This window comes from Colletes gigas, unplaced genomic scaffold, assembly GCF_013123115.1.
Source record: "Colletes gigas isolate AHSC1104 unplaced genomic scaffold, ASM1312311v1 Colletes_gigas_Sc00005, whole genome shotgun sequence".
NCBI classification, from domain to species: Eukaryota; Metazoa; Arthropoda; class Insecta; order Hymenoptera; family Colletidae; genus Colletes; species Colletes gigas.
Window position 1 is genome coordinate 9,408,546 of NW_025106634.1, and position 23,373 is coordinate 9,431,918.

General features: G+C 40.8%; 1 protein-coding gene across 4 annotated transcripts in view; it reads right to left on the reverse strand.

The window, feature by feature from the left end:
* Positions 1-23,373, reverse strand: part of LOC122395255 (glycogen-binding subunit 76A) — a 72,858-nt gene that overhangs the window by 40,710 nt on the left and 8,775 nt on the right. The window contains exons 1-2 of one of the 4 annotated variants that reach the window (XM_043392693.1): positions 9,416-9,439; positions 5,431-5,823 (exon numbers count right to left, since the gene is read on the reverse strand). The exons of 2 other annotated variants lie outside the window; for them this stretch is intronic. In XM_043392693.1, coding sequence (XP_043248628.1) covers positions 5,431-5,505 — 75 coding nt within the window. In that variant the 5' untranslated portion in view covers positions 5,506-5,823; positions 9,416-9,439. Of the gene's footprint in view, positions 1-5,430; positions 6,670-9,415; positions 9,440-23,373 lie in introns of those variants that run through there. One more of the 4 variants, XR_006258965.1, reaches the window with a different exon arrangement.

Below are 23,373 nucleotides of genomic sequence, written 5' to 3' on the forward strand. Positions count from 1 at the left end.
CCAGCCACGCATTCATAAAAGCCACAAAGTTTCATAAGCCTCGATCTGTGTCTAGCGCCAGTCATCCAACGAAATCTGATTGCATTCTATCGTTTCTTAAAGCAAAACTGTAAAAATATTTAATACGATAATCCAGATAACGGAATTTAATTTTTTTAACAATGTTACAACGCTTGGAAAAATCTGAAAAAATTACTCATTGCCAACCGTGACGAGATGGAAAAATCGTAAAAATATAAACTCGATCGGTGGTTAACTTCGATATGTAAAATCGATATTTCTAAATTTTTTTCAAATTGTTTAAAATCATTCTGGTTTGCGAATCAAAAATTCTGAAAAAATTTGGAAATTGCATAACTTCGAGTGAGAGTGGCCATGATTTTTTTCATAATTTTTAGAAGAAATTTTATGCTAGTTTTGTTGCTCGAGAAAATAATATGGCGGAGGTTGTCTCGACCCACTGAGAAGGAGAGGTTTTTGTCAATTTGGTTGCGTAAGAGAAACGAGTCGCCTCGATGCATAGTAATACGCGATTATTCCGGAAATTTGTATTCAGAAGAATGCAACGTCGATGTAGCAACGAGAGTCGTCGGGTTTTAAGAGGAACCCCCGATGGAAACGGCGAGCATTTTCTCGAGACGATTCTTTATTTTCGCGCGGATCACATGGAATTATTAATATCCAATCGAACGACCTGACAATAAACAAGCTTATCGCCCCCGACTGTCCATTCTTAATTGAAACGTATAAAAGTTGAGTGCACGATTAGTTAACGGCTCGCTGGGTCGATGCAATTATCGCTGGAAACTGCTGCTCGATGCTTTCGACGTCGCTTTTAATCGAAAAGTTTCTTTCTCTCCGTCGATCGAAAAATAATCCACGACCCAATGGTATTACCATTCGATCTGACATCAATGTTTATTTTCTCTTTGTAGCAACAAAATGATCTATTTTATAATAATATTTTAACGGTTAACGAACGACGAATCTATTACCAACAGAAGACACACGGGGCTCGACGATTGGAAACTGTCAAACTGCAACGCGCAGTCGCAGACTTGTCAATGGCGCACGTTATTTCACGGACAATTTATTTTCAACCACCATTTAAAAATGATCTTGGATATCAATATTAAGTTTGTATAGAGGATTCTGAGCACCAGTTAATTATTAATAATATCGAGAATCCTCAACGTCGCAAAATAATTCGCGAATCAATGTTAATATTAATATTGAACTGGAAGGAAAGGGGTTTAAATTACCAAACTGCAACGCGCAGTCGCAGACTTGTCAATGGCGCAAGTTATTTCACGAACAATTTATTTTCATCCGCCATTTAAAAATGATCTTGGATATCAATATTAAATTCCACGCACCAGTTAATTATTAATAATATCGAGAATCGTCAACGTCGCAAAATAATTCGCGAATCAATGTTAATATTAATATTGAACTGGAAGAAAAGGGGTTTAGACTACCAAACTGCAACGCGCAGTCGCAGACTTGTCAATGGCGCACGTTATTTCACGGACAATTTATTTTCATCCGCCATTTAAAAATGATCTTGGATATCAATATTAAATTCCACGCACCAGTTAATTATTAATAATATCGAGAATCGTCAACGTCGCAAAATAATTCACGAATCAATGTTAATATTAGTATTGAACTGGAAGGAAAGGGGTTTAGACTACCAAACTGCTACGCGCAGTCGCAGACTTGTCAATGGCGCACGTTATTTCACGAACAATTTATTTTTATCCAGCATTTAAAAATGATCTTGGATATCAATATTAAATTCCACGCACCAGTTAATTATTAATAATATCGAGAATCGTCAACGTCGCAAAATAATTCGCGAATCAATGTTAATATTAATATTGAACTGGAAGAAAAGGGGTTTAGACTACCAAACTGCAACGCGCAGTCGCAGACTTGTCAATGGCGCACGTTATTTCACGGACAATTTATTTTCATCCGCCATTTAAAAATGATCTTGGATATCAATATTAAATTCCACGCACCAGTTAATTATTAATAATATCGAGAATCGTCAACGTCGCAAAATAATTCGCGAATCAATGTTAATATTAATATTGAACCGGAATGGGGATAATCGAACCGCAACAATAAAAGTTAACGAGAATAATATTTTTGCGAGAACGGTTAACGAACGACGAAACTATTATTAACAAGGAGACCACACACGCCTTCGGCGAGATGTTAATAATATCGCCGCGGGCCGAGAAAATGAAATTATCGGAGTTATTGTCAGTTCTTGTATCCGCCGGGCAATAAATCTGCGGACTATCTCTAACAAAGTGCTGCACTTGAAGCAACGAAGAACTCGTTCATTCATTGTCAGCTGTTGCGGCCACGCGATGACTAACTGCCATATGGAAAATTCTATGAATACGTAATCGGTACCGGCGCAGCAAAGAATTCGTAATTTCATCCGAAACGAGGCCCGAGGTTTAATCGGTTTCGGATAGTTCTTTCTTCGTTCGTTTGTCTCGTGCAAATTTCGACCAGCGATAAGAGAAACGAGACACCGCCTGGTGAGCGCGTTCGTAAACTAATTTCAAGCTCCACTGCACGTCGAAGATAAAAATACTCGTGAGAATTCCTATACCGTACCCCATGAACCAAAAACATTCTGAATTATTTAATTCGTTGTTCGTATTGTTGTTAAATCTTTTATTATGTCGTAAATTTGAAAAGAAAATTCAAGTTGCATCTTTTTTTCTATGAAAAGTCTCTAAGAATAAATAGATTGTATTAAAAAATTTCTAACACTGTATTTATTAGTGGATACAAATTTTTTTTTATGTCCAATTGCAAAATACTCGTGAAAATTCCTATATCGTACCCCATAAACCAAAAACATTCTGAATTATTTAATTCGTTGTTCCTATTGTTGTTAAATCTTTTATTATATTAAATTTGAAAAGAAAATTCAAGTTGCAACTTTTATTCTGTGATGCAATTTTCCACACATATTTGAAAAGTCTCTAAGAATAAAAAGATCGTATTAAAAAATTTCTAACGCTATTTATTAGCGAATAAAAATTTTGTTTGATGTCTAATTGAAGTTTGTAGGTGCACCGGTTGCACCAGTCGCCGCGATGCAATTCAGTGCATACGGTTGCGAGCGGCGATCGAGCTCAGTCCGCCGAACGAACCGATTTTTCGGTGTCAAGGTGTACCAGAAGACGCACACTATCGTCACGGCCTTCGTTTTGCGGTGAAACGTTAATTCATTCATAGCACGAGCCGCAAAGGTTAATAACCCGACCAACCACAATTACCACCGAAAAATCATCGTCGATCGATTACTCGAACGTGATCGTCGTGCAAAATATACCGCGTTGGCGCCGCGCCGGAACATGGGAAAGGAATTCGAAATCAAATCAGAGCACGAACAACGTCAATGATCACGTTCATCCTCATATTTTTAACCCAGTTAATACCACTCCCCCCATAGAAAGCGACATCTATTTTTATGGAAACAGTATATCTTTCCTGGTTCCATATTTATTTCGATCGAATTCGTACGTGGAAAATTAAAATAATTTCTTTGCCAAAACTCTATTTTCAGATCTGATTTCTTCGAGAAAATTAAATGTTTCGAGACACATGTATATTAATTAAACAATAATAATTAATAAATCGTAAGCTTGTTGTTCCATTCATTCCATAGAAAGCGCCATCTATTTATATGGAAACAGTATATCTTTCCTGTTTCTATATTGATTTCGATCGAATTCGTACGAGGAAAATGAAAATAATTTCTTTGCCAAAACTGTATTTTCAGATCAGATTTCTTTGAGGAAATTAAACGCTTCGAGACACTTATATATTAATTAAATCATAACCTTGTTCCATTCTTTCCATAGAAAGCGACATCTATCTTTATGGAAACAGTATATCTTTCCTGTTTCTATATTGATTTCGATCGAATTCGTACGAGGAAAATGAAAATAATTTCTTTGCCAAAACTGTATTTTCAGATCAGATTTCTTCGAGAAAATTAAACACTTCGAGACATTTGTATATTAATTAAACAATAATAATTAATAAATCGTAAGCTTGTTGTTCCATTCATTCCATAGAAAGCGCCATCTATTTATATGGAAACAGTATATCTTTCCTGTTTCTGTATCGATTTCCATCGAATTCGTACGAGGAAAATGAAAATAATTTCTTTGCCAAAATTCTATTTTCAGATCAGATTTCTTTGAGGAAATTAAACGCTTCGAAACATTTGTATATTATTAATTAATTAAATCGTATCGAGTCTGTTAAAAATTCTGAGAAGATACCGGTGAAAATATTAACCCGAATTGCACCGAAAAAAACAATAATCTTCGACCCTCGGTCCCGTCACGAATCAATGGCGAAGAAAAAAAATCGAGATAATTGTCGATGATAGCAAAACGAAACGAAACTCTTCGAAGACGAGTCGAACCTTTTCTGCGTGCATCGAAAGCGACGTGAAATTTTAATCGACTCTCCTCGCTTTCGAGCAACGAAATTAACGAGAGATAATTTATATTCGCGGCGGAATACGGTTAGAATGAATATTCGCGAGGCGTTCCTGGATCGCGAGAAATTGTCAGGCTGCGTTCCGCTACGATCGCGGAATAATGGACGACGAGAGGCAGGAAAACGCACAGATAAATTCGTGTTTATCGCGAGGCGAGTATATTTAATTCGATCGAAAATATTTGTCTGTTATTCGATCGGGAGGAAAGTTAGCTGGATTAATTAAAATGCTCGATCGGCGACGGAAAAAATCCTCTAATCTCGCGCTGAGTCCGCGTATTCGCAATTGTTGCCAGACAAATAATATTCGTTTTCGCTCGGCAAGGCTGCGAATTTTTTCTGTCGGCAATAATTAGAGTATGGATGAGACGTCGTGGCGCATCGATGCGTCGCGACGCGGAGAGAGAAACGTTGAATGTCGTGCGCGATACGATACGCGGGGCGAACTAAATATAAATGCGTTATTAGATACGTGTTTTAATTTCAGAACAAATAACCGCTTATCTGCCGCGTTTTTTTTTTTTTTTTCGATACAACGCGATATGTCGACGACTGCAAATGTAAATCAGCCTCGAAACATGGCCGGTGAACGATAACTCGTGGAAACCGAATTTTCGATATTAGTTCGATTTATCGAATAACAAAAAAACTCGTCTCCGAGAAGTACACGAATTTCGCGGGGCAAATGTATTTCGAGAAACATTTCAAGAATTTGAATATTCCCGCCCTGCGAAATTTCAGATTCGTCGTGAATAATAATTTTATTTGATATCGCGTTTTCTCCGTCGAGAGAATCGTCCCCCTCGATGAAAGGGGGCGATATATTTATTTTTAAACATGCACGTATTCGTTATCGAATAAAAATAACGATCGTTGTTTATTCACCATTGAGTGTCCATTCATTTGCTCCGTCGGTGTTTTCGACTCGTAAGTCGTCGTGGCTTCTTCCGCGTGCGTCATGATCGTGTGGTTCCCTTTCAAAACGCGAACGCGATCAGAACGAAGTTACCGATTACGATTGAGAATAAACCGTGCACCGTCCAACGAACGTCGCGCATCTTCGTTCTCACATTTTCGAAATGCAGGAAAATTCACCCGACGATTCCGTTTCTTTCCCTTCGACCGGCGGACAGATCGATTTCCAACGTTCGACGGACGAACGAAGAGTCACACTCGGTCCGCGGCGAACAATATCACTCTTATATCGTCGTCAGAACTCATTTCTTCGTTTTGCTCGCGTCGCACCGATTACTTTCTCGTTTATCGTTACGACGGAACCTGCGAAAATAATCCTCGTGTGCGTCTCTTCTGGCCGGAGTAATACGATCCCACACGCGCACAAAACAAAACACAAACTGACTCCCAATATTCTTCGCCCAGCCGCCTCGAAATTTCCAGACGTCTCCGATTACGAGCGGAGACGGAAACGTTCCGCGAGGTTCGTTGCGTTTCGTGGAAACGTTGGCTTCTGTCTCGCGAAACGACGACGTTCCACGCGGATCGATGATGCCTGGTACGACGTCGCAGGCGTCCCAACGTCGAGTGTCTCTCGCGTCGATTAATTTTCGCGCGACCCGTTGTCCGTTTCACGACGGAACGAAAAAAAGAAAATAACAATAATACGGTATACTCGAGTTGTCGAACTGTGGCCGCTCGAGGGGTGGGGGGGAATCGAAACTTTGGGACGAGGACGAGATTCCGTTGACGCGACGTGATTTTTTTTTTTTTAAATAAATTTTTTATAACGATTAATCGAGCATCGAGACTTGGACACCCTCGAGATCCTCGACGAACGCGACGGACGGGGACAATTTTTCGGGAACACGAAGGTGCAACGGAGCAAAGACAGAAAAGGAGCCGGCGCGACCGGCCGGCTTACCACACACTGACTTCTGACTGGTCGAGCTAGTAGGTGACTCCCGGGGACCCCTTCCATAACGCATAGCAACTGCTCGCAAGACGACTGATAAGTTCTTGCATTCTGTTGCGTTCGACAGATCGTCCTGACGATCGCCGTGATCGACCGCCCGAACCGGAGGACCGCCGATGGACACGCTTGCTTTTGCGATGGACACGCACTATCCGTGGATAGAAAACGCTGTGGAATCTATGATTTATGTGTTACGAGTCGTTACAAGCTTCAAATAAAATCAAATACAATCCTATCACACCCGTTGCTATGTCTTATTATTAATATTGCGAGGGGTGCTTGCGTAATCGATACGAATTTATTCGATTTTATCCTTTTTTTTCTGGGCACTGTGTACGTTTCAAATTTACGATTTGTGGGCCCCAAACGCGAAATAAAATAGAATTTGCGTTATTAAAATTGCAAATGGTGCTCGTGTGATCGTACAATACGATTTTTATTTTATTGCAATTTTTAAATTTTTGTGAGTACCAAGTATATTTTGAATTTACGATTTATGGGCCCCAAACTCGAAATAAAATCAAATTTGTATTATTCAAATTGCAAACGGTGCTCATGTGATCGTACAATACGAAGTTATCCGATTTTTATTTTATTGCAATTTTAAAATTTTTCTGAGTAACAAATATATTTTGAATTTACGATTTATGGGTCCTGAACTCAAAATACAATCAAATTTCTGTTATCAAAATTGCAAATGGTGCTCTTGTGATCGTACAATGCGAAATTATTCGATTTTTATTATATTGTAATTTTAAAGATTTCTGAGCACCGAGTATATTTCGAATTTACGATTTGGGTCCCAAACTCAAACTAAAATCAATTTTGTGTTATTAAAATTGCAAATGGTGTTCGTGTGATCGTACAATACGATTTTTATTTTATTGCAATTTTAAATTTTTTCTAAGTACCAAATATACTTTGAATTTGCGATTTATGGGTCCCAAACTCAAACTAAAATCAAATTTTTATTATTAAAATTGCGAATGGTGCTCGTGTAATCGTACAATACGATGTTTATTTTATTGCAATTTTAAATTTTTTCTGAGCACCAAATATAGTTTGAATTTGCGATTTATGGGTCCCAAACGCAAAATACAATCAAATTTCTATTATCAAAATTGCAAGTGGTGCTCGTGCGATCGTACAAAACGATTCTTATTTTATTGCAATTTTAAATTTATTCTGAGGACCAAATATACTTTGAATTTGCGATTTATGGGTCCCAAACTCAAACTAAAATCAAATTTTTATTATTAACATTGCGAATGATGCTCGTACAATACGAATGTATTCGATTTTTACTTTATTGCAATTTTAAATTTATTCTGAATACCAAATATATTTTGAATTTGCGATTTATGGGTCCCAAACTCAAAATACAATGAAATTTCTATTATTAAAATTGCGAATGGTGCTCGTGCGATCGTACAATACGAATTTAATCGATTTTTATTTCATTGCAATTTTAATTTTTTTTCTGAGCACCGACGTAACAATATTAAAGTGAAAGCAGAATAAAAAGATCATTAATTCCTGATTTACAACCCCCACTACTGTTCTACAAGAACAGTTTCGGTTTATGAATGTTCCTGTACGGTCGATTACAAATTATAACTTTGCCAGTCTTAATCTCGGCCAGTTATTAATGATCGTTATTAATGAACATGGTAAATTTGCACTGATTGACCCGTGCCATAACCGTGGGGTTTAACAGATCGTCCCGACGATCAGCACGAGCTTACTTTCCCGTTGCACAGGATAGAGATATCGTGAGATAGAAAACACATACCAATAATCAAATTTATCTATTCGTAACGATTCGAAATTTTGTCCAAAATATTGACCAAATTTAATTTAAAGGAAGTAACTTTATACAGTTTCTACATGCGATTTATATACATATATACACAATATTTCTTACCAAAGTGCAATAAATTTTCCAGTAACTTGCAACAATTGCGCCAACGTTTGCACTCGATTTATTCTTACACGACGACTTTATCCACGGTAGCAAAACAAAATACACGATCATGAACACATAGCAGACCGTAGACGAGGCAAGGCAAAACGGCATTGTGCGGCTAATTGCAGTTTTACGATCCCGATCGCGAGTTTCTTTCGGCGAGAGCAGTTTCTCCACGGCAAAAGTCTTCTGCAACTGGTTACAAATTGTAAGCACATACGATGTATAGGTATTTTAGCTAGTTATTAATAAACGGCGCATGGTAAATTCCGACTGGTCGAGCTGGTAGGTAACTCCACGGAACCTAACCCCTACCATAACGCATAGCGACTGCTCGCGAGGCGACTGATAAATTCCCTCCCGTTCCCCGTTGGGTTCGACGTATCGTTCCCGACGTTAACGTCCACGCTATCCGTCCGTTCGAACAATTAACAAAATTCTGGTAACGCTCAAACCTCGGTATATCCCTGGAAAATATTCCATTCTATTAGAGGGATACAATTTCCAACAATCTTCAACGATTTTTTCCGATTGTAACCTCCACTGTCACTTTCGGGTCCTCGAACGCCATCTCTGACGCGTCTACGAAAACCGAGACCTAACCTAACCAGTCAAGATACTTGCATACCCTCTATTTGTCACAGAGCTTACTTTCACAGCCTCCTTAACACTAAAACTACGCGCGAAGAAATATATAATGCAATGGAAATAAGGGTTTATATATTCTCTTACAGAAAATTACGATACATTTTCAAGAATTCAGTCGTAGTTCAGTAAATTTTTTACAAGTTTTATTAGAAACTACGAATGTGTCAATTTGACTGGTTTGGTAGTTCCAGTGTTAAAACTCAAGAGGTCGCTGCAGTCACCTTCAATTCGTCGCGTACAATTATTTATAGCTTGTAAAGTAATAAACTAAAAGTAACAAACTTTAAATTCGACTTAAATAATCTTCACCCACGTTGGAAACTAACTATTTCGTTCGTTTCTCCGTATCGTCGAGGGGCCGTTAAGAGGCGGTCCATTTCTCGCGTAGCGTCGGATTGCACAAACCGAACACGACTCTCCGATAACGCGATCGTAACGATTGTTCTCGCGCACGCATCGCGGGGCAATAAAACGGAACGACGGGGTTACGAAACGCGGCGCGAAAAGAAACGAAAAAAATAAAAAATAAAAAATCGAGCAACGATAATTCTACGCGTCGTCGAGCGATCGTAAATCAACGACGGACGCGATATTATTAAATTATGCGCGCCCCTCGCCGTTCCCGCTATTAAAGGAGTGGATCTTCTATCGATCTTATCGACCCATTTCATCGATCTTATCGCGCGACAGTACGAAACGCCCACGCGTTCGTAATCACGGCCTCAACGGTGCGCGCGACCTACGCCAACACGCACCACGGGGCCTAGATAACCTCGTTTTTCAGCCGCGATAAAGAGAGAAAGCTAGAACACGACTTCGCGGCTGAAAATAATGAAATGAGGCGTAAATGCAGCCTCTGGAATGCCCTGGCCAACCCCGCGGGCCGATGGGTGGCCCCGTAAATGCAAAAGGTACGCGCTGGAGAGATGCATCGCCGATGACTGAATAGATTCGTCGAGTGGAAGTGTGAGGAGCACCGCCTGACACGAGATTGAATCTTTCACGAGAATGAGATTGTCAACCACGAACACAGATCTAAATTCACACTATTTTATTTATTTATTCGGTATCCGGGTAGCATCCACTTCCTATACGAACGCTAAGGCTCTGCCTTAGACGACAGGGATATTGGGAAGTCGTTCGAAGAGCGTATATACAACCGAGGGAGCGCTCGAGCGCTTGTGAGAGCGCGACCCCTCTGGCGGCGAGCATGGGAGGCGACGCCACACAGTAGCGATTCGTTAACACTAGATTCACGGAAGCCGTCAATTTGACAGATGTCAGGTTCCATATTTAAAATTGCAAAACGCGTAATATTATTTTTTAACAATTTATATTGAATTTGATCGATGCACTGACACGAATACATATTCTAATTAAAAGAAAAATCGTATTTTAAGGTTATCGTCAACATGAAAGGTATCAATAAATATACGTAAATCTAGTGTTAAATAAACTCCAGAGTGAGATAAAATTTATTTAACGTAAATTGAACAAATGATATTCGAATTTTTTTCTTAGTAAATTTTTCCAGAATAATCCCTATAACAATACAGAGAGTATTAATACAGAAAATTAATAATATTTTAGACGATTCTTATTTGTCAACAGATTAGAAAAGAAACAAGTACGTTTTTGCGCGGAGATATCGAGTCTCGAGCGGCTGAAAGTCCGAAGGCTTCTTCGACGGTAGCTAAATTAGCGAACGCCATGAAGTCATTAATATTCATTAAGCCTGATTTTCTGGTCCATTCCCCTCATTCTACTTTGATTGCATCTATTTACCATGTTGATCCGACGGAAACTTATTAGTAAAGGAAAACAGCGACACGGAATGCTTCGAGCAAGAATTTCCAGTTGAAATATTAAAGAATTTTTCGTTGTAATAAAATTGAAAAATCGTATTTCTCCTGCTCGACAATAAGCAACCGGTTCTTTGGAAACGAATAGTTGCATTGACCTAGATAGAACTTCAACAAGAGACGGTATTCTTAGATATGCAACAAGCTGCCAAATACCTTTAGAACTATGCAAATAGCAAAGTCTGGATGCATTGAAATATTAAATGATCCATTAAGGATGCTCGTTTCTATTAAAAGACAATTAATACCTCGTTCAATTTGAAACTCTCAACACTAAAAATTTCAATTTCCAATATATTATATTTTCAAACCCGTTCAAATTGTTTGTTCAGGGTCATAAAATTCTTCTGGCAAGTAATTTGACGGGGGGGGAGATTGTAAAATTAACGAAATTAACGAGCAAGGTAATTTAAGTTCGAGTAAAAGTGGCGTAGTCTCGGGGAGAGCCACTCACGAGGGTTAATTAATTAAAATACGCGCCGTTGGAGAATATCGTCACCTTGACACGGTTCCGAATGTTCGATCGGTGATAAAAATAAAGGTAAAACGTAAAACGTTTCTAGGCGAAAGCGAATTGACAGTGAAAACTCGATAAATGTCCTCAAGAGCTGTTCCGTAAATGATTCATTTTTATCCCCACCACTAGGGGGATCCCCCTTGAACCAGTGAGGCGAAGTTGCAACCGGAGACGTAGCGTCTTTCTTTCTTCGTCATCTTTGTTTAAATGCCCCTGTCGGTGTGACCACACTACTGTACAAGAAGAAAGTTTTTTATTTTTTACTTCTTTTTAATACATATTTTACTATCACGTGAGGGAGATTTTTCTAATTAAAATGAGACTAAACACTATTTTATAAGTGTTCCTGACAGGACCCAGAGTAGCGACATTTATCGAGTTTTCATTGTAACAGGGAAACCCAACGAACCATAAATGTCCTCAAGAGCTGTTCCTTAAATGATGCATTTTTATCTCCACCACTAGGGGGATCCCCCTTGAACCAGTGAGGCGAAGTTGTAACCGGAGACGTAGCGTCTTTCTTCGTCATCTTTGTTTAAATGCCCCTGTCAGTGTGACTATACTATTGTACAAGAAGAAAGTTTTTTATTTTTACTTTCTTTTCAATAAAAATTTTACTATCACGTGGGGGAGATTTTTCTAATTAAAATGAGACTAAACACTATTTTATGTGTTCCTGACATGACCTGGAGTAGTGACATCTGTCGAGTTTTCATTGAAACCCAACGAACCAGAACATTGAACCCGATTCGAAAATTGTAAGAAAGGGGACTGGAGCCCCGGGTCGCAAGGAACGATATCGCTGTCGCAAGAGACACGGAGATACGGTTGCACGCTGTTCGTCACATGAACAGCGCGTGTCGTGGGTGCACGGTTAGCGAGAAGGAGAACGAGACCATGCAATAAAGATAATTCGTGCCAACCCGAACGTGGTGACCGTGCCCGCGAATATCGTACTGCAGACTGGCCCGAGACAACGAAACGCATAAACCGTCGACGAATCGCTATCCCCACGACGACGTTTCGCCATTCATTTTCATGTTTGTCACGCGTGTAATCGATCGCGCGGCCATTCACAAACGCGACTGTCGAAGGTCAGGAACGCCGAAACTGGTTCGTCGAAAATTGGCAAAACCGCCTCGAACATCCCACAAAACGAAATGAAAGTAAAATAACTCCTGATAAATCTTCGATCAAAAAATATGAACATAAGGAATTTTATTAATATACAGGGTGTTCGGTTATCCCTGAAAAAAATTTTAATGGGAGATTCTGGAGGCCAAAGTAAGACGAAAATCAAGGATACTAATTTGTTGATTGAGGCTTCGTTAAAAAGTTATAGAAACATTTCTGGCCACACGTTAGATTTTTGGTAAGGAATTTTTTTCTCAAAAGTGCGTAGGATTTCGGGGGTATGTGTAAGGGTCAAAGCTGATTGTAATTGACCCCCGCAACCGAAAATAATTTTTCCAAAATGATTTGAAATTTTTATTTTCCGTCGAAAAATTTTACCTCTTCTCGAATTTTTTTCTCAAAAGTGCGTAGAATTTCGGGGGTATGTGTGAGGACCAAAAATGATTGTAATCGACCCCCGCGATCGAAAATAATTTTTTGAGAACGATTTGAGAAAATTTTTTTCGCCCAAAAATTTCAGCACTCGAATTTTTTCCTCAAAAGAGGGTAGGATTTCGGTATTAGGTCTATTCACCAAATATTATTGTAATCGAGCCCCGTAACCAAAAATAATTTTTCCAGAATGATTTGAAATTTGTTAATTTAATTTTTTAATAACTTCTTAACGAAGCCTCAATCAACAAATTGATATTCTTGCTTTTCGTCCTATTTTGGCCTCTAGAATCTCCCATTAAAATATTTCAAACGTCGTCGAATAAAAATCAACGGAATCGAGACTTCAAATTTTTTTTTTTAACGTAATTGCTTTTAGAACTTTTCTCGAACACTGTTAATTATGAAAATTGATCTGCTGTGAATGCAGGAATTAATTAGAGACGTTGGGAGACGTCGAAAATTGTAAATGATAATTCGAACCGCATTTCTGTGCGTCGTGTAACAAAATCAAAGTATCGCGATCTTCGGGACCGCTCTAAGCGGATTTCACCGAAGTGAAAGCCGAGACCCGGCTTTCAAATACTTCAAACTTCGCCGGAGCGAATTTCTCTGAAACGTTGTATCGCTGTCAAACAATGTCTGCTACGAGTAATTTATATTTTCTTTGACCGCACCGGTACGTTCTATAATCCGTGATTGACTTATAGCCGACGTACCTTGAAAATCGTTCACCCACACGATCAAACCTAACCTACAATTGGCAGGGTGAGATTCTCGGTCGCAACAGAGTCGTTCTTCGAACTATAAACTAGCGAATCCATATAACAAAACAAAACTAACTCGAAACGATAAATTTGATTTATTTTCCACCCACTATTTTTGCACTTTAATTCGTGAAACTGAAAATGGCGGACACGAACGGGGAGACACTCGGAGATAAGGACATTCCGGGAAAATAGTCGATCGAGTCTGCTTGATTCCGAGAAGCACAGCTCGAGTTGGGATTCCTGGACTCGCAATCGGTTCGGTGTTATTTGTTTTAAACGTATCAGATGACACTCTATAGTTAGACTATAGGCTGAGGAGATAGCCTAATCGCCTGATCGCGATCCTGCCACTCGTTTATCCACACTCGAGCCACTACCTCGGGGCTCTTATTAAACTCGTTGACCTATAGGCATCAAACTCGCTCGTTCGACGCGCAGAAAATGGCCGACTCTAGCGGAATATTCTTTTTTTTTATTTAGAAAGTCCAGAATTATTATTCGACCCATTTCAAACCCTTCAAAAAATAATAATAAGCAAACTTTTTGGTTATTCGAAACTTAATAACTTTCTTATAACTAATATAATTATTATAAAAATTTTATCTCATTTTGTTGGTCAGATCAACTTATTCTCTACTTGTCTATTACTCAAGTTATTTCCATTTACAACTTAATTTTCTAGCCCGAAATCGATTTGTAAAAACAAACCAAAGTCAGGGACTGGTAATTTGTTTAAAAAAAAAAAGGAGATATATTTGGATGAGATATAATGGGTTGCCAAGAATACGAAATTATCAGTCGTATTTAACGCGTGCTCGATTACAATATTTATACTCTTTCGTTTCGAAGGATCGATCCCACGCCCGGGGGGCGAGGGTGCAAGAAAATCACACCGGTTTCGAACGGCGATGGCCTTCGTGTATCGTAAATACCGAGGCACGCTATATATCTAAATTTCATGCATAAACTGCATGAACAGTTACAATTCATCGTGATGGACAGGCGGCCCGCAGCCTGAGACAAAGACCCGTTGTCGATAGTCGTATAAATTATTACCAAGCTCCACGTGCCATAAATATTAATCTAGCCTCGCTACAAGTGTTTCCGCAATCGCGTTTCTCCGCTCGCTCTAACCGTCCGCGTCTCAGCATGGCGTTTCACAAAAACCGTGCAATCTTAACGCGTGCACGCTCTTCATCAACGGTGTTACTGAAACGTTTGATGGCTTGTGTTTGGGATGACCAACCTCCTTATCAATGTATGTATGTATATTCTGGCTCATCGCCTCTTGGGTGCCTAGATGACAAGTCCTTGGTCATTTTGTCAACAAAGGTAGAGTTCAACTAGGTTCGTCCACGTAATTTCTTCCTATGACTCCCAGGGAATAGAGCCCCCTGGTTCCTCCGCTTCTTCTAGCTGCTCCTAGGGTATAGAGTCCCTGGTTCCTCCATGTAACCTCCTTCTATGGCTCTCAGGGTTTCGAGCCCCTGGTTCGTCCACATAACCTCTTCCTACGGCTCCCAGGGAATAGAGTACCTGGTTCATCCACTTCTTCTAGGTGCTCCCAGGGTATAGAGCCCCTGGTTCATCCATGTAACCTCCTTCTATGGCTCTCAGGGTTTAGAGCCCCCTGGTTCATCCACGCAACCTCCTTCTATGGCTCCCAGGGAATAGAGTCCCTGGTTCATCCACTCCTTCTAGCTGCTCCTAGCTTATAGAGCACCTGGTTCCTCCGTCAAACCACACAGTTGCCTTATAAATCTAACCTTGTGGCTCCTAGAGTATAGAGCCCCTGGTTCATCCACGTAACTTCCTTCTATGGCTCCCAGGGGATAGAACCCCTGGGTCATCCACTCCTTCTAGCTGCTCCAAGAGTCTAGAGCCCCTGGTTCCTATATGAAACCATACAGTTGCCTTATAAATCCTACCACGTGGCTCCTAGGGTATAGAGCCCCTAGTTCAACCACGTAACCTCCTCCTACAGGCTCCCCTGGGTTCATCCGAATCCAGGATCTGGCGCTGGCGCTCATAACAACGCCAACAACATGATTTCACCCAAACTTTTATCATCTCTGCAACGCTCAGATTAATACCATAATTTTTGTAGATAATACTCTTTATCATTCAGGAACGAAGCTCCTTGAAATATTAACGATTCCTCAAGATTATCAAAATATACAGTTACGTATATTTAAATATAAATTGATATCGTTGAAGAAGACTAAAAAATTTCTAAAAGATTTTCAAAATTATAAAAAATTCTTTCTCGTAAGGTACGTTAAAAAAGTCAATTTATTTGTTGGCAATATAATATCTCTGAATTTACTAATTTGTAAATCTCTCGCAAAAAACTAGCAGAATAATTTTTCGTTGATATGAACAATGTTTTCAAAATTATAAAAAATTCTTTCTCGTGAGGTACGTTAAAAAAGTCAATTTATTTATTGGCAATATCTCTGAATTTATTAATTTGTTAATCTCTCGCAAAAAACTAGCAGAGTAATTTTTCGTTGATATAAACAATGTAATCTCGCCGATCGAGGCGTCTATGTGTTCCGAACGAAAATGGACGTGTTCGTCAAACTTTTTCGAACGTACAATCGAAATGTCAAAGGCCTCGCCGTCGATAACCCGCGTGGTAATCGGGACAAGATAAATTACGTTAATGACTTGTAAGCAGCGGTGTTGTGCCTCTGCGTGTAAACGATGGTCGCGTGAATTATCCAATTTCAACAGTCCCCGCGATGGACGCGAAAAAAAACGCATTACCTAATCAAACAGTTCGCGAATTTTGTCGCTTTGCCGGAGACCGTGAATTATTCTGTCGGTATACTTCGTCCTCTTAACGCTGCTTTACACTTTTAGCGTTAAACAAGCTTCTTTTTTTTTTTTAGAAGGGGGGAGGGGGTAATTTTATTTCGAAATCTCTTATTTTCAGTGCATTCGTGAAAACGTTAATTCGTAGAACAAAACTAGATAAATACGAGCATTCGTAATTATTTTATTAATTTTATTACCATGCTTTGGAATGAATAAAAGAAGGATATTTAACCCTTTGTACTCGAGGGCTTCGCTATGGAGACAGTGCAAATAATTTTCAGTTCATAACATAAAAACAAAGACAAATAATAATAATAATTTTATAATTTTTTGTTTTTTTATATATCATAAAATTTGCATCCATAATCAATTAAAAAAATAATAACATACAACGATGACTTTTCTTTTAATGCGCACATCATTTACCCCTATACGTAAATATGATCGTTTCACTAAAATTGCTTCGAGTTGTTGGTAATATAACTGAAAAAGAACTTCGAGTGCAAAGGGTTAAGATCAGAAAGTATGTAACACCAGTGTCTAACAGAGAACTGACGTCCATTTTGTCGGGAGACGAGGTTAAAATATTTGGCCCGCGGGCCTGATGGGAGAGGACGGCGGGCCGTGTCTGACCCGCGGGCTTCGATGCTACGCGAAAGCAACGGACTTCGAGTGCGCGTCGCAGGCCGGGTAGTCGTGCAGGAACGCGCAACGCTAAAAATAAAATCGTTTCCTTCAAACGGCCCCGCTAAAAAAGCATACCGGCGAGGCAAGACGCACGCAAGGCCAGCTCGCGGTGCGTTTCGTCCGTATCGCTCGGTCTGGTTCGAACAGGAAGGAATCTCCTCGACAGTCGGCACGAAGAAGTCCCGAGTTAAATCATTTTCGCGGCGAAAAATCGAAAAATCGAAGAAGCTGCCGCGCGTCGTGCGTGTCTTCTCGCGATAGGACGTTAACATAGTCTCAAAGCTTCAAGAACTCACGACATAAACGAGCAGGGAGTGGTTACCGGGTCGAACAAAGTGTAAAAAAGAAAAAAATACATACACGAAAATAAAGAGGAAGAGAGAACTGAGAACTCGATCCCGATCTAGGAATTTACATCGTATTACGTCGAGCTGGATGGTCAATGCCAATAGTATTTTTCCCCGCGGTCACATCGAGCTAATAATGGTCCAGTTTCGCTCGTTATTGATGCCCGGTTGCAATTACGAGCGTTACGCTCACGGGGACACCCGGTATATTGTACGCGGAGGGTGTGGTCCCGCGACGGAAAGGGAGGAAAATCTCGTTGCTCTCTTAAGACGCATTATCGTGCGTAACGCATCGTATTTCAACCTGGCCGAGTTCGAGGGGGCCTCTATCTCCCGCGAAAATAAACGTCTCGCCCGTTTCTACGTACAGGGTGGGCCGAACGACCGGGACCAAGTCTCATTCGGAGGTCGAAACCTCCACAAACTACGATCGCCATCTTTATATCGGAATAATATTTAGTAGGAGAATCTTTCGGTGGATAAATATATCCAAATTTATTTTGCGATTCTTTCGATCGAATTGTTTTAAGTTTCATAATTTTCGCAAAATTATCCGTCCCGGAAATAGTAAAAGTTATGTAAAAGTTACTCTGCGTTCGTTGTTCGTGAACAAAATTCTCTTGCAAGTGAAAAAATGTAATCGACGGTGCACGACTCACCCTGTATACGAATACCTTCGTTGTCAGGGCCGCAGCCACCGGGGTCTTGCAACAATGCAAGGTGAATGTCTGACGGGACCCATTACGAATGAATAACGCTTCTGAACTGGTGATTAGAGCAAAGGGGATCAACTAAATTAAAGAGTTAGTGCCATTTAACACGTTCACCGCCACGTTTTCTACGCCCAGAGATGTCCACGACATCTGTTCGTACTGCAGCGCGAAAAATACATATATTCGATTCATTTTGTATATTTAAAGTGCGCAGAAACTTCGTCGAACCACTAGATGAATGTTGTTTCTCTTTGAAAAATTATTATAAATTGAAAAAAAGTTCCGAGAGACTTTTGTCGCCAGGAACACTGACGGATAACATCGAAGAAGCCGAAGGATTCCCAAAGAGGTTCCTAACAGCGGCCAAAATTCGACGGCGAAACGCAGAGGCCCGTTGATTTCGCATGCGAACGTCGAACGAACGACCGTAACCAGAAGTCATTGGCCGTTGCAGCCTCTGCAACCACAAGCAAAGTGCAACCCGACTGGTATGCGTCTTCGAACGCACGCGCACGCGCACACGCATGCGCAACCGCGTCGCCGGTATCCACGCGGGCACAAATTTTTCTAACCTCGTCTCCACGAGTACAACGAAGAAACCAATGCACAGTTGTGGCCGAAACTAAAAAAGAACAGAAGATCCACCGCGCTGACTTCGAACTTTATCAACATTGTTCGAATTATCCGGCTATTTATGGCGGCGTAAAATGCATCGTGTTCGCCGTGCACGCGAGATCACAATTCCTCCGTGATCTCGCAACGTCGGGGAAAACATACCGCGCCCTGATAATTGGCGTTACTTATGAGAACCACCGGCCACCATAAATAACGAAAAATTAACACGTCGGCGAACCGCCGGGAGGAAAACGTAAGTGAAACACACCGAACGTTTGACTTAATTGGCGCAACCGAATGGTACGATTAATTACGGATCCCACGTACGCCCGTCGACCGACGATAATTGAGAACGGGGGTGAGATTCATGGCGGAGCCCATAAACCATATCCGAAACCTGTATGTTCGGTTTCCTCGTTGTCGCGATTTTTCATGCGTGCATCAGGTGTCCGAGATTTGCCTGGTACGCACTTTGTAACGCCGCGGAGAAAATACAACGATGGGCAACAGGAACCGTCGAGTAATCGATTCCGCGTGATTTGCTATCGATAGCACCTATAATTACCTCTCCATATAGTTGGTCGCAAAAGCATCCGCGCCGTATCGAAATAAATAAACTTTCGTCGTGTTTCAAACCAGTGCTTGCAACTACTATTATAATTAATAATAATGGGTAGATCGGGACTATAAATTCGGTGGTGGTTAATTCGAAAAGTCAGAGAAGCAAACATTTCAAATTCCTTTTTTTAATGTAATTTACAGACGAGTTAAATTTCCTTTGAAAATTGTTAGATTGTTGTGTAAAAAAGAAGCTAATAAATATTTGTTATTTTCTAAAAAAATTGATTTGATACTTGGCGATGTGACACTTTTGCGACTCGCTGTACCGTTTTTGCCTTTCATCGGTCCAATTTGTGTCAACATTCTCTGCTTAATAGATCGCGAAATGTCGTACGACAGGTTTTAAACGCTTTACTTCAAATTTTCGCATTATTTTGAGCATGTTTCCTATATACCTTAATCGCACTACTGACCACAACCATAAACGAAACGACCACAAATTGCACCGTCGCCAAGAAACTGTTTGGTTGAACGAACTCTAAGTAGAGGCAATTTCTCTTACAGAAATAAAATAATTACCGCTACGACTGTTGATTCTGGTTTACCTTATTCACCGATTTCTCTAAAAGGTATCGATCCAACGGGATACACGTTTCAATCAAAAATGATTTGCATTTGAATTGTTCTTTTCATAAACGTCGTTTGTACAATGTAACTTGCAAAGACTATAAATATGTCTACGAGAAACTAGATCTTAATTACCTGCGCAATGTAAAGTCTCTAACGTGTGTGCAGTGTAAACATTTACTTGGAAGAGATTAAGTCTGAAGCACAGGACGTTGAACAAAGTACGATCCAAATAACTTCGCGAGACTCTCGGAAAACAGAACGAAAATTAGAATAAATTCCGAACTGTAAAAATTGAAAAAGCTTATTTTTTAAATACAGTGACGTTTGTGATTTACGAGAATTTTTTTTTCCAACCGGTTACACGATGATCCCCACTTACGCTCGCGCGTGAAACTGTGCACTAACTACGCTAATCGGACGATTTTTCAACCTTTGTCGAATCACGGTTCGAACCGAGCACGGGTCGTGGTTCTTTCCGCCACCATCCTGGCTCTCTCTCCGACATCTATTTCTAGAGGCAGCGAAAGGTCGATCGTCAGGTTGTTGCGAACGTCAGCGCGTCATAACGCGAGAGTTCGCGGCGACGGACGATAAAGATTCCGGAGTCAAGAAACCGAAAGATAAAAGGGAACGAGAGACAGGCCGGGGAACGCGAAATGCAAATAGGATCAGCGCAACGTATCATTTACGATGCTTGTTTTTTTCTGGCCCGTTCAGGGGCTAATTAAAAATGACCTCGGAACGAGCATACGGGTAATCAAGAGTACACGGCGTTACCGTTACGTACGTCGGGTACTGCTTTTACTGATTTTAAAATAGAAAAAAGAAAGAGCGTCTCGACGTCGATACGATAAAATTCGTTTCTCCGTCCGCTCTCGTTCGCTTCAACGTCACGACTGACTCGCTCGACTTTCCTTCCTTCCTTCTCGCACTTTCCTCTCTCGTTCCTCGCGCCGCTTTCTTTGTCTCCATTCGCGCCGCTCTGACCTTCGTCCTGTCGGTTCACGCACACGTGCACGTGCACGCCTCCCAATACTTGAGAAAACAAAGCGACTCCCTAAGTAGCAAAGCGTTAGGTCGTCGAGAAATGAATTGTAAAACAGATAAACCATTTATTCTCAAACGCTCGATGAAAAGAAAATAATCATCGTACGGGGAATTTGGTAGGATTTTATAAGATTTCGTAGGATTAAGGACACCCGTACGACTCGAGAGAGATAAACGAAATCCACGCATCGTTAAATTCCCGGAGCCATTCTTTCCTCGCTTTTTCCCCCCCAGCTGTGCGGAGAAGAACGATCCCTTCGCGATGACCTTTACAGACTACGGGACTACGAAACCGAGTAAAACTACTAACACGAAGCCTCGTCTCGTGGGAGGAGCTTGCGCCTCGGGGTGACTTTCAACAACTACGAGAGTCTTACCCGGCGCATGTTCGATCGAACGCAACCCTCTGGTTCAAGGTGACCTTCGCTCACGTAATCCCTAACCACGGGCAGAAAGGAGATGACAAACACAGCTGACGGCGAATAGGATTACGGTTGGACGAAGTGCGTAGCCCGACGCATGCTAATTCGGGCTGATGATGTATCTCCGGGGGGAGAAAAGAAGCGTCCAAAAATGGCCGCGCGACCGCCATTACGATCTGCTCGCCTCTCAGCCTCTAACGATCCGATTCGAATCTCTCTATTTTTTCCGAACGAAAGTTATTTGGTATCGAAATTTATTTAGAAAACCTTCGAAATTTTAGTAAAATTGTCCAAAATGAAAGTCAACGCGTTAGCCATGAGTTTTTCACAGCCTCTAACAATCCGATTCGAATCTCTCTATTTTTCCGAATGACCATTATTTGGTATCGAAATTTTAGTAAAATTGTCTGAAATGAAAGTCAACGCGTCAACCATGAATTTTTCAAAGCTCTCGATCCTTCTCGAGAGATCGTAGCGCGACAACTTTACAAAGTCAATAACCCGTGTGTGCCAACAAGAGAGAAATCGCACGATCCTGCTAAAAGCATAAGATCCTGATTCCGTTGACTTTTTTTTTTCGCAATCCTACATTTCTCAGCAGGTTATGTTCGATCGCGGCGAACCCTTTCCATCTGGCATCAGACTCTGTTTGTTCTCGGTGTTCATCCTGGTCTTTTTTTTTTATTCGACATTTACCACATCAAACACACGTTGCCCAACAGTTTTTGTAATACGATAAAGCTTGTCGTAAAAATTTTTAACGACCTTTTCGGAAGTTTTCCCGTGAATGTAAAAGTGGAGGAACGCGGCGAATAATAAAGTCGTCGAACGGATAAATCGATCGATTCCGTTCGTAGCTTCGGGGTCAACTAATCGGCGGACCCCAGGCGTGTTTTACCCCGATTCACGCGAAAGAGGACCGAGGAAGTCGATTGGCCGTCGACCCGGACAAATTGCGTCCCGGTGCGATGCAACGAATCGCGATTTAAAGGTCGAGGCGAGGAGCGACGCGATCGATTGATACGACGCCGGAATCGAGGTCGTCGTTCGCGCATCAACCGCCAGGCGAACGTGAACTCACGCAGAAGGGGGATCAAGGGTCGCAGCCAGAGCCACACAGCGGCCGCGAAGATCAAAGACCGTGGCGGCGCTGGGCTCGTTTTTACGTGTCGACAGCCCGAACAAGCCAAAGAAGAAAATCCCCACGTCGACGACGTTCCACACCACGCACCTGGCGGATACGGGCAAATTTTATTCTTGATTACGGGCGTACCGCTGGTATCACGTTACCGCCGTCGTGAACTCTGAACCGAAAAGTGACCGGTGGAATCGGATACCACGGAGCACCGATGAATATAGGCTAGGTTCGCGCGAATGTAAACTTCGCGCTATGTGTCATTTACGCTATTAAGTTACTAACAGCAAAAGTACCGGAAACGCAACTATGCAACAAGAATCCTAGGTGAATTTAATTGGTTATTCGAGAAGCTCCTCGTGTTCGAAAGGCTGGGGTCCTACGGGTTGCTAAAAAATATTTTAGGTTATCCCTTAAGTGGATTATGACTGTTCAAAGGACATGAAGGCGATGATCAACGTCATTGTTATATTTATTTATTATTTTTAAAAATCACATCACAAAATTGTAATTGATAATAGGTTTGTATTAATAAAGATTCTCCGGGTATTGTATGTAAAGGGTTAGGGGTTTATGTGTGAATAAATTAGAA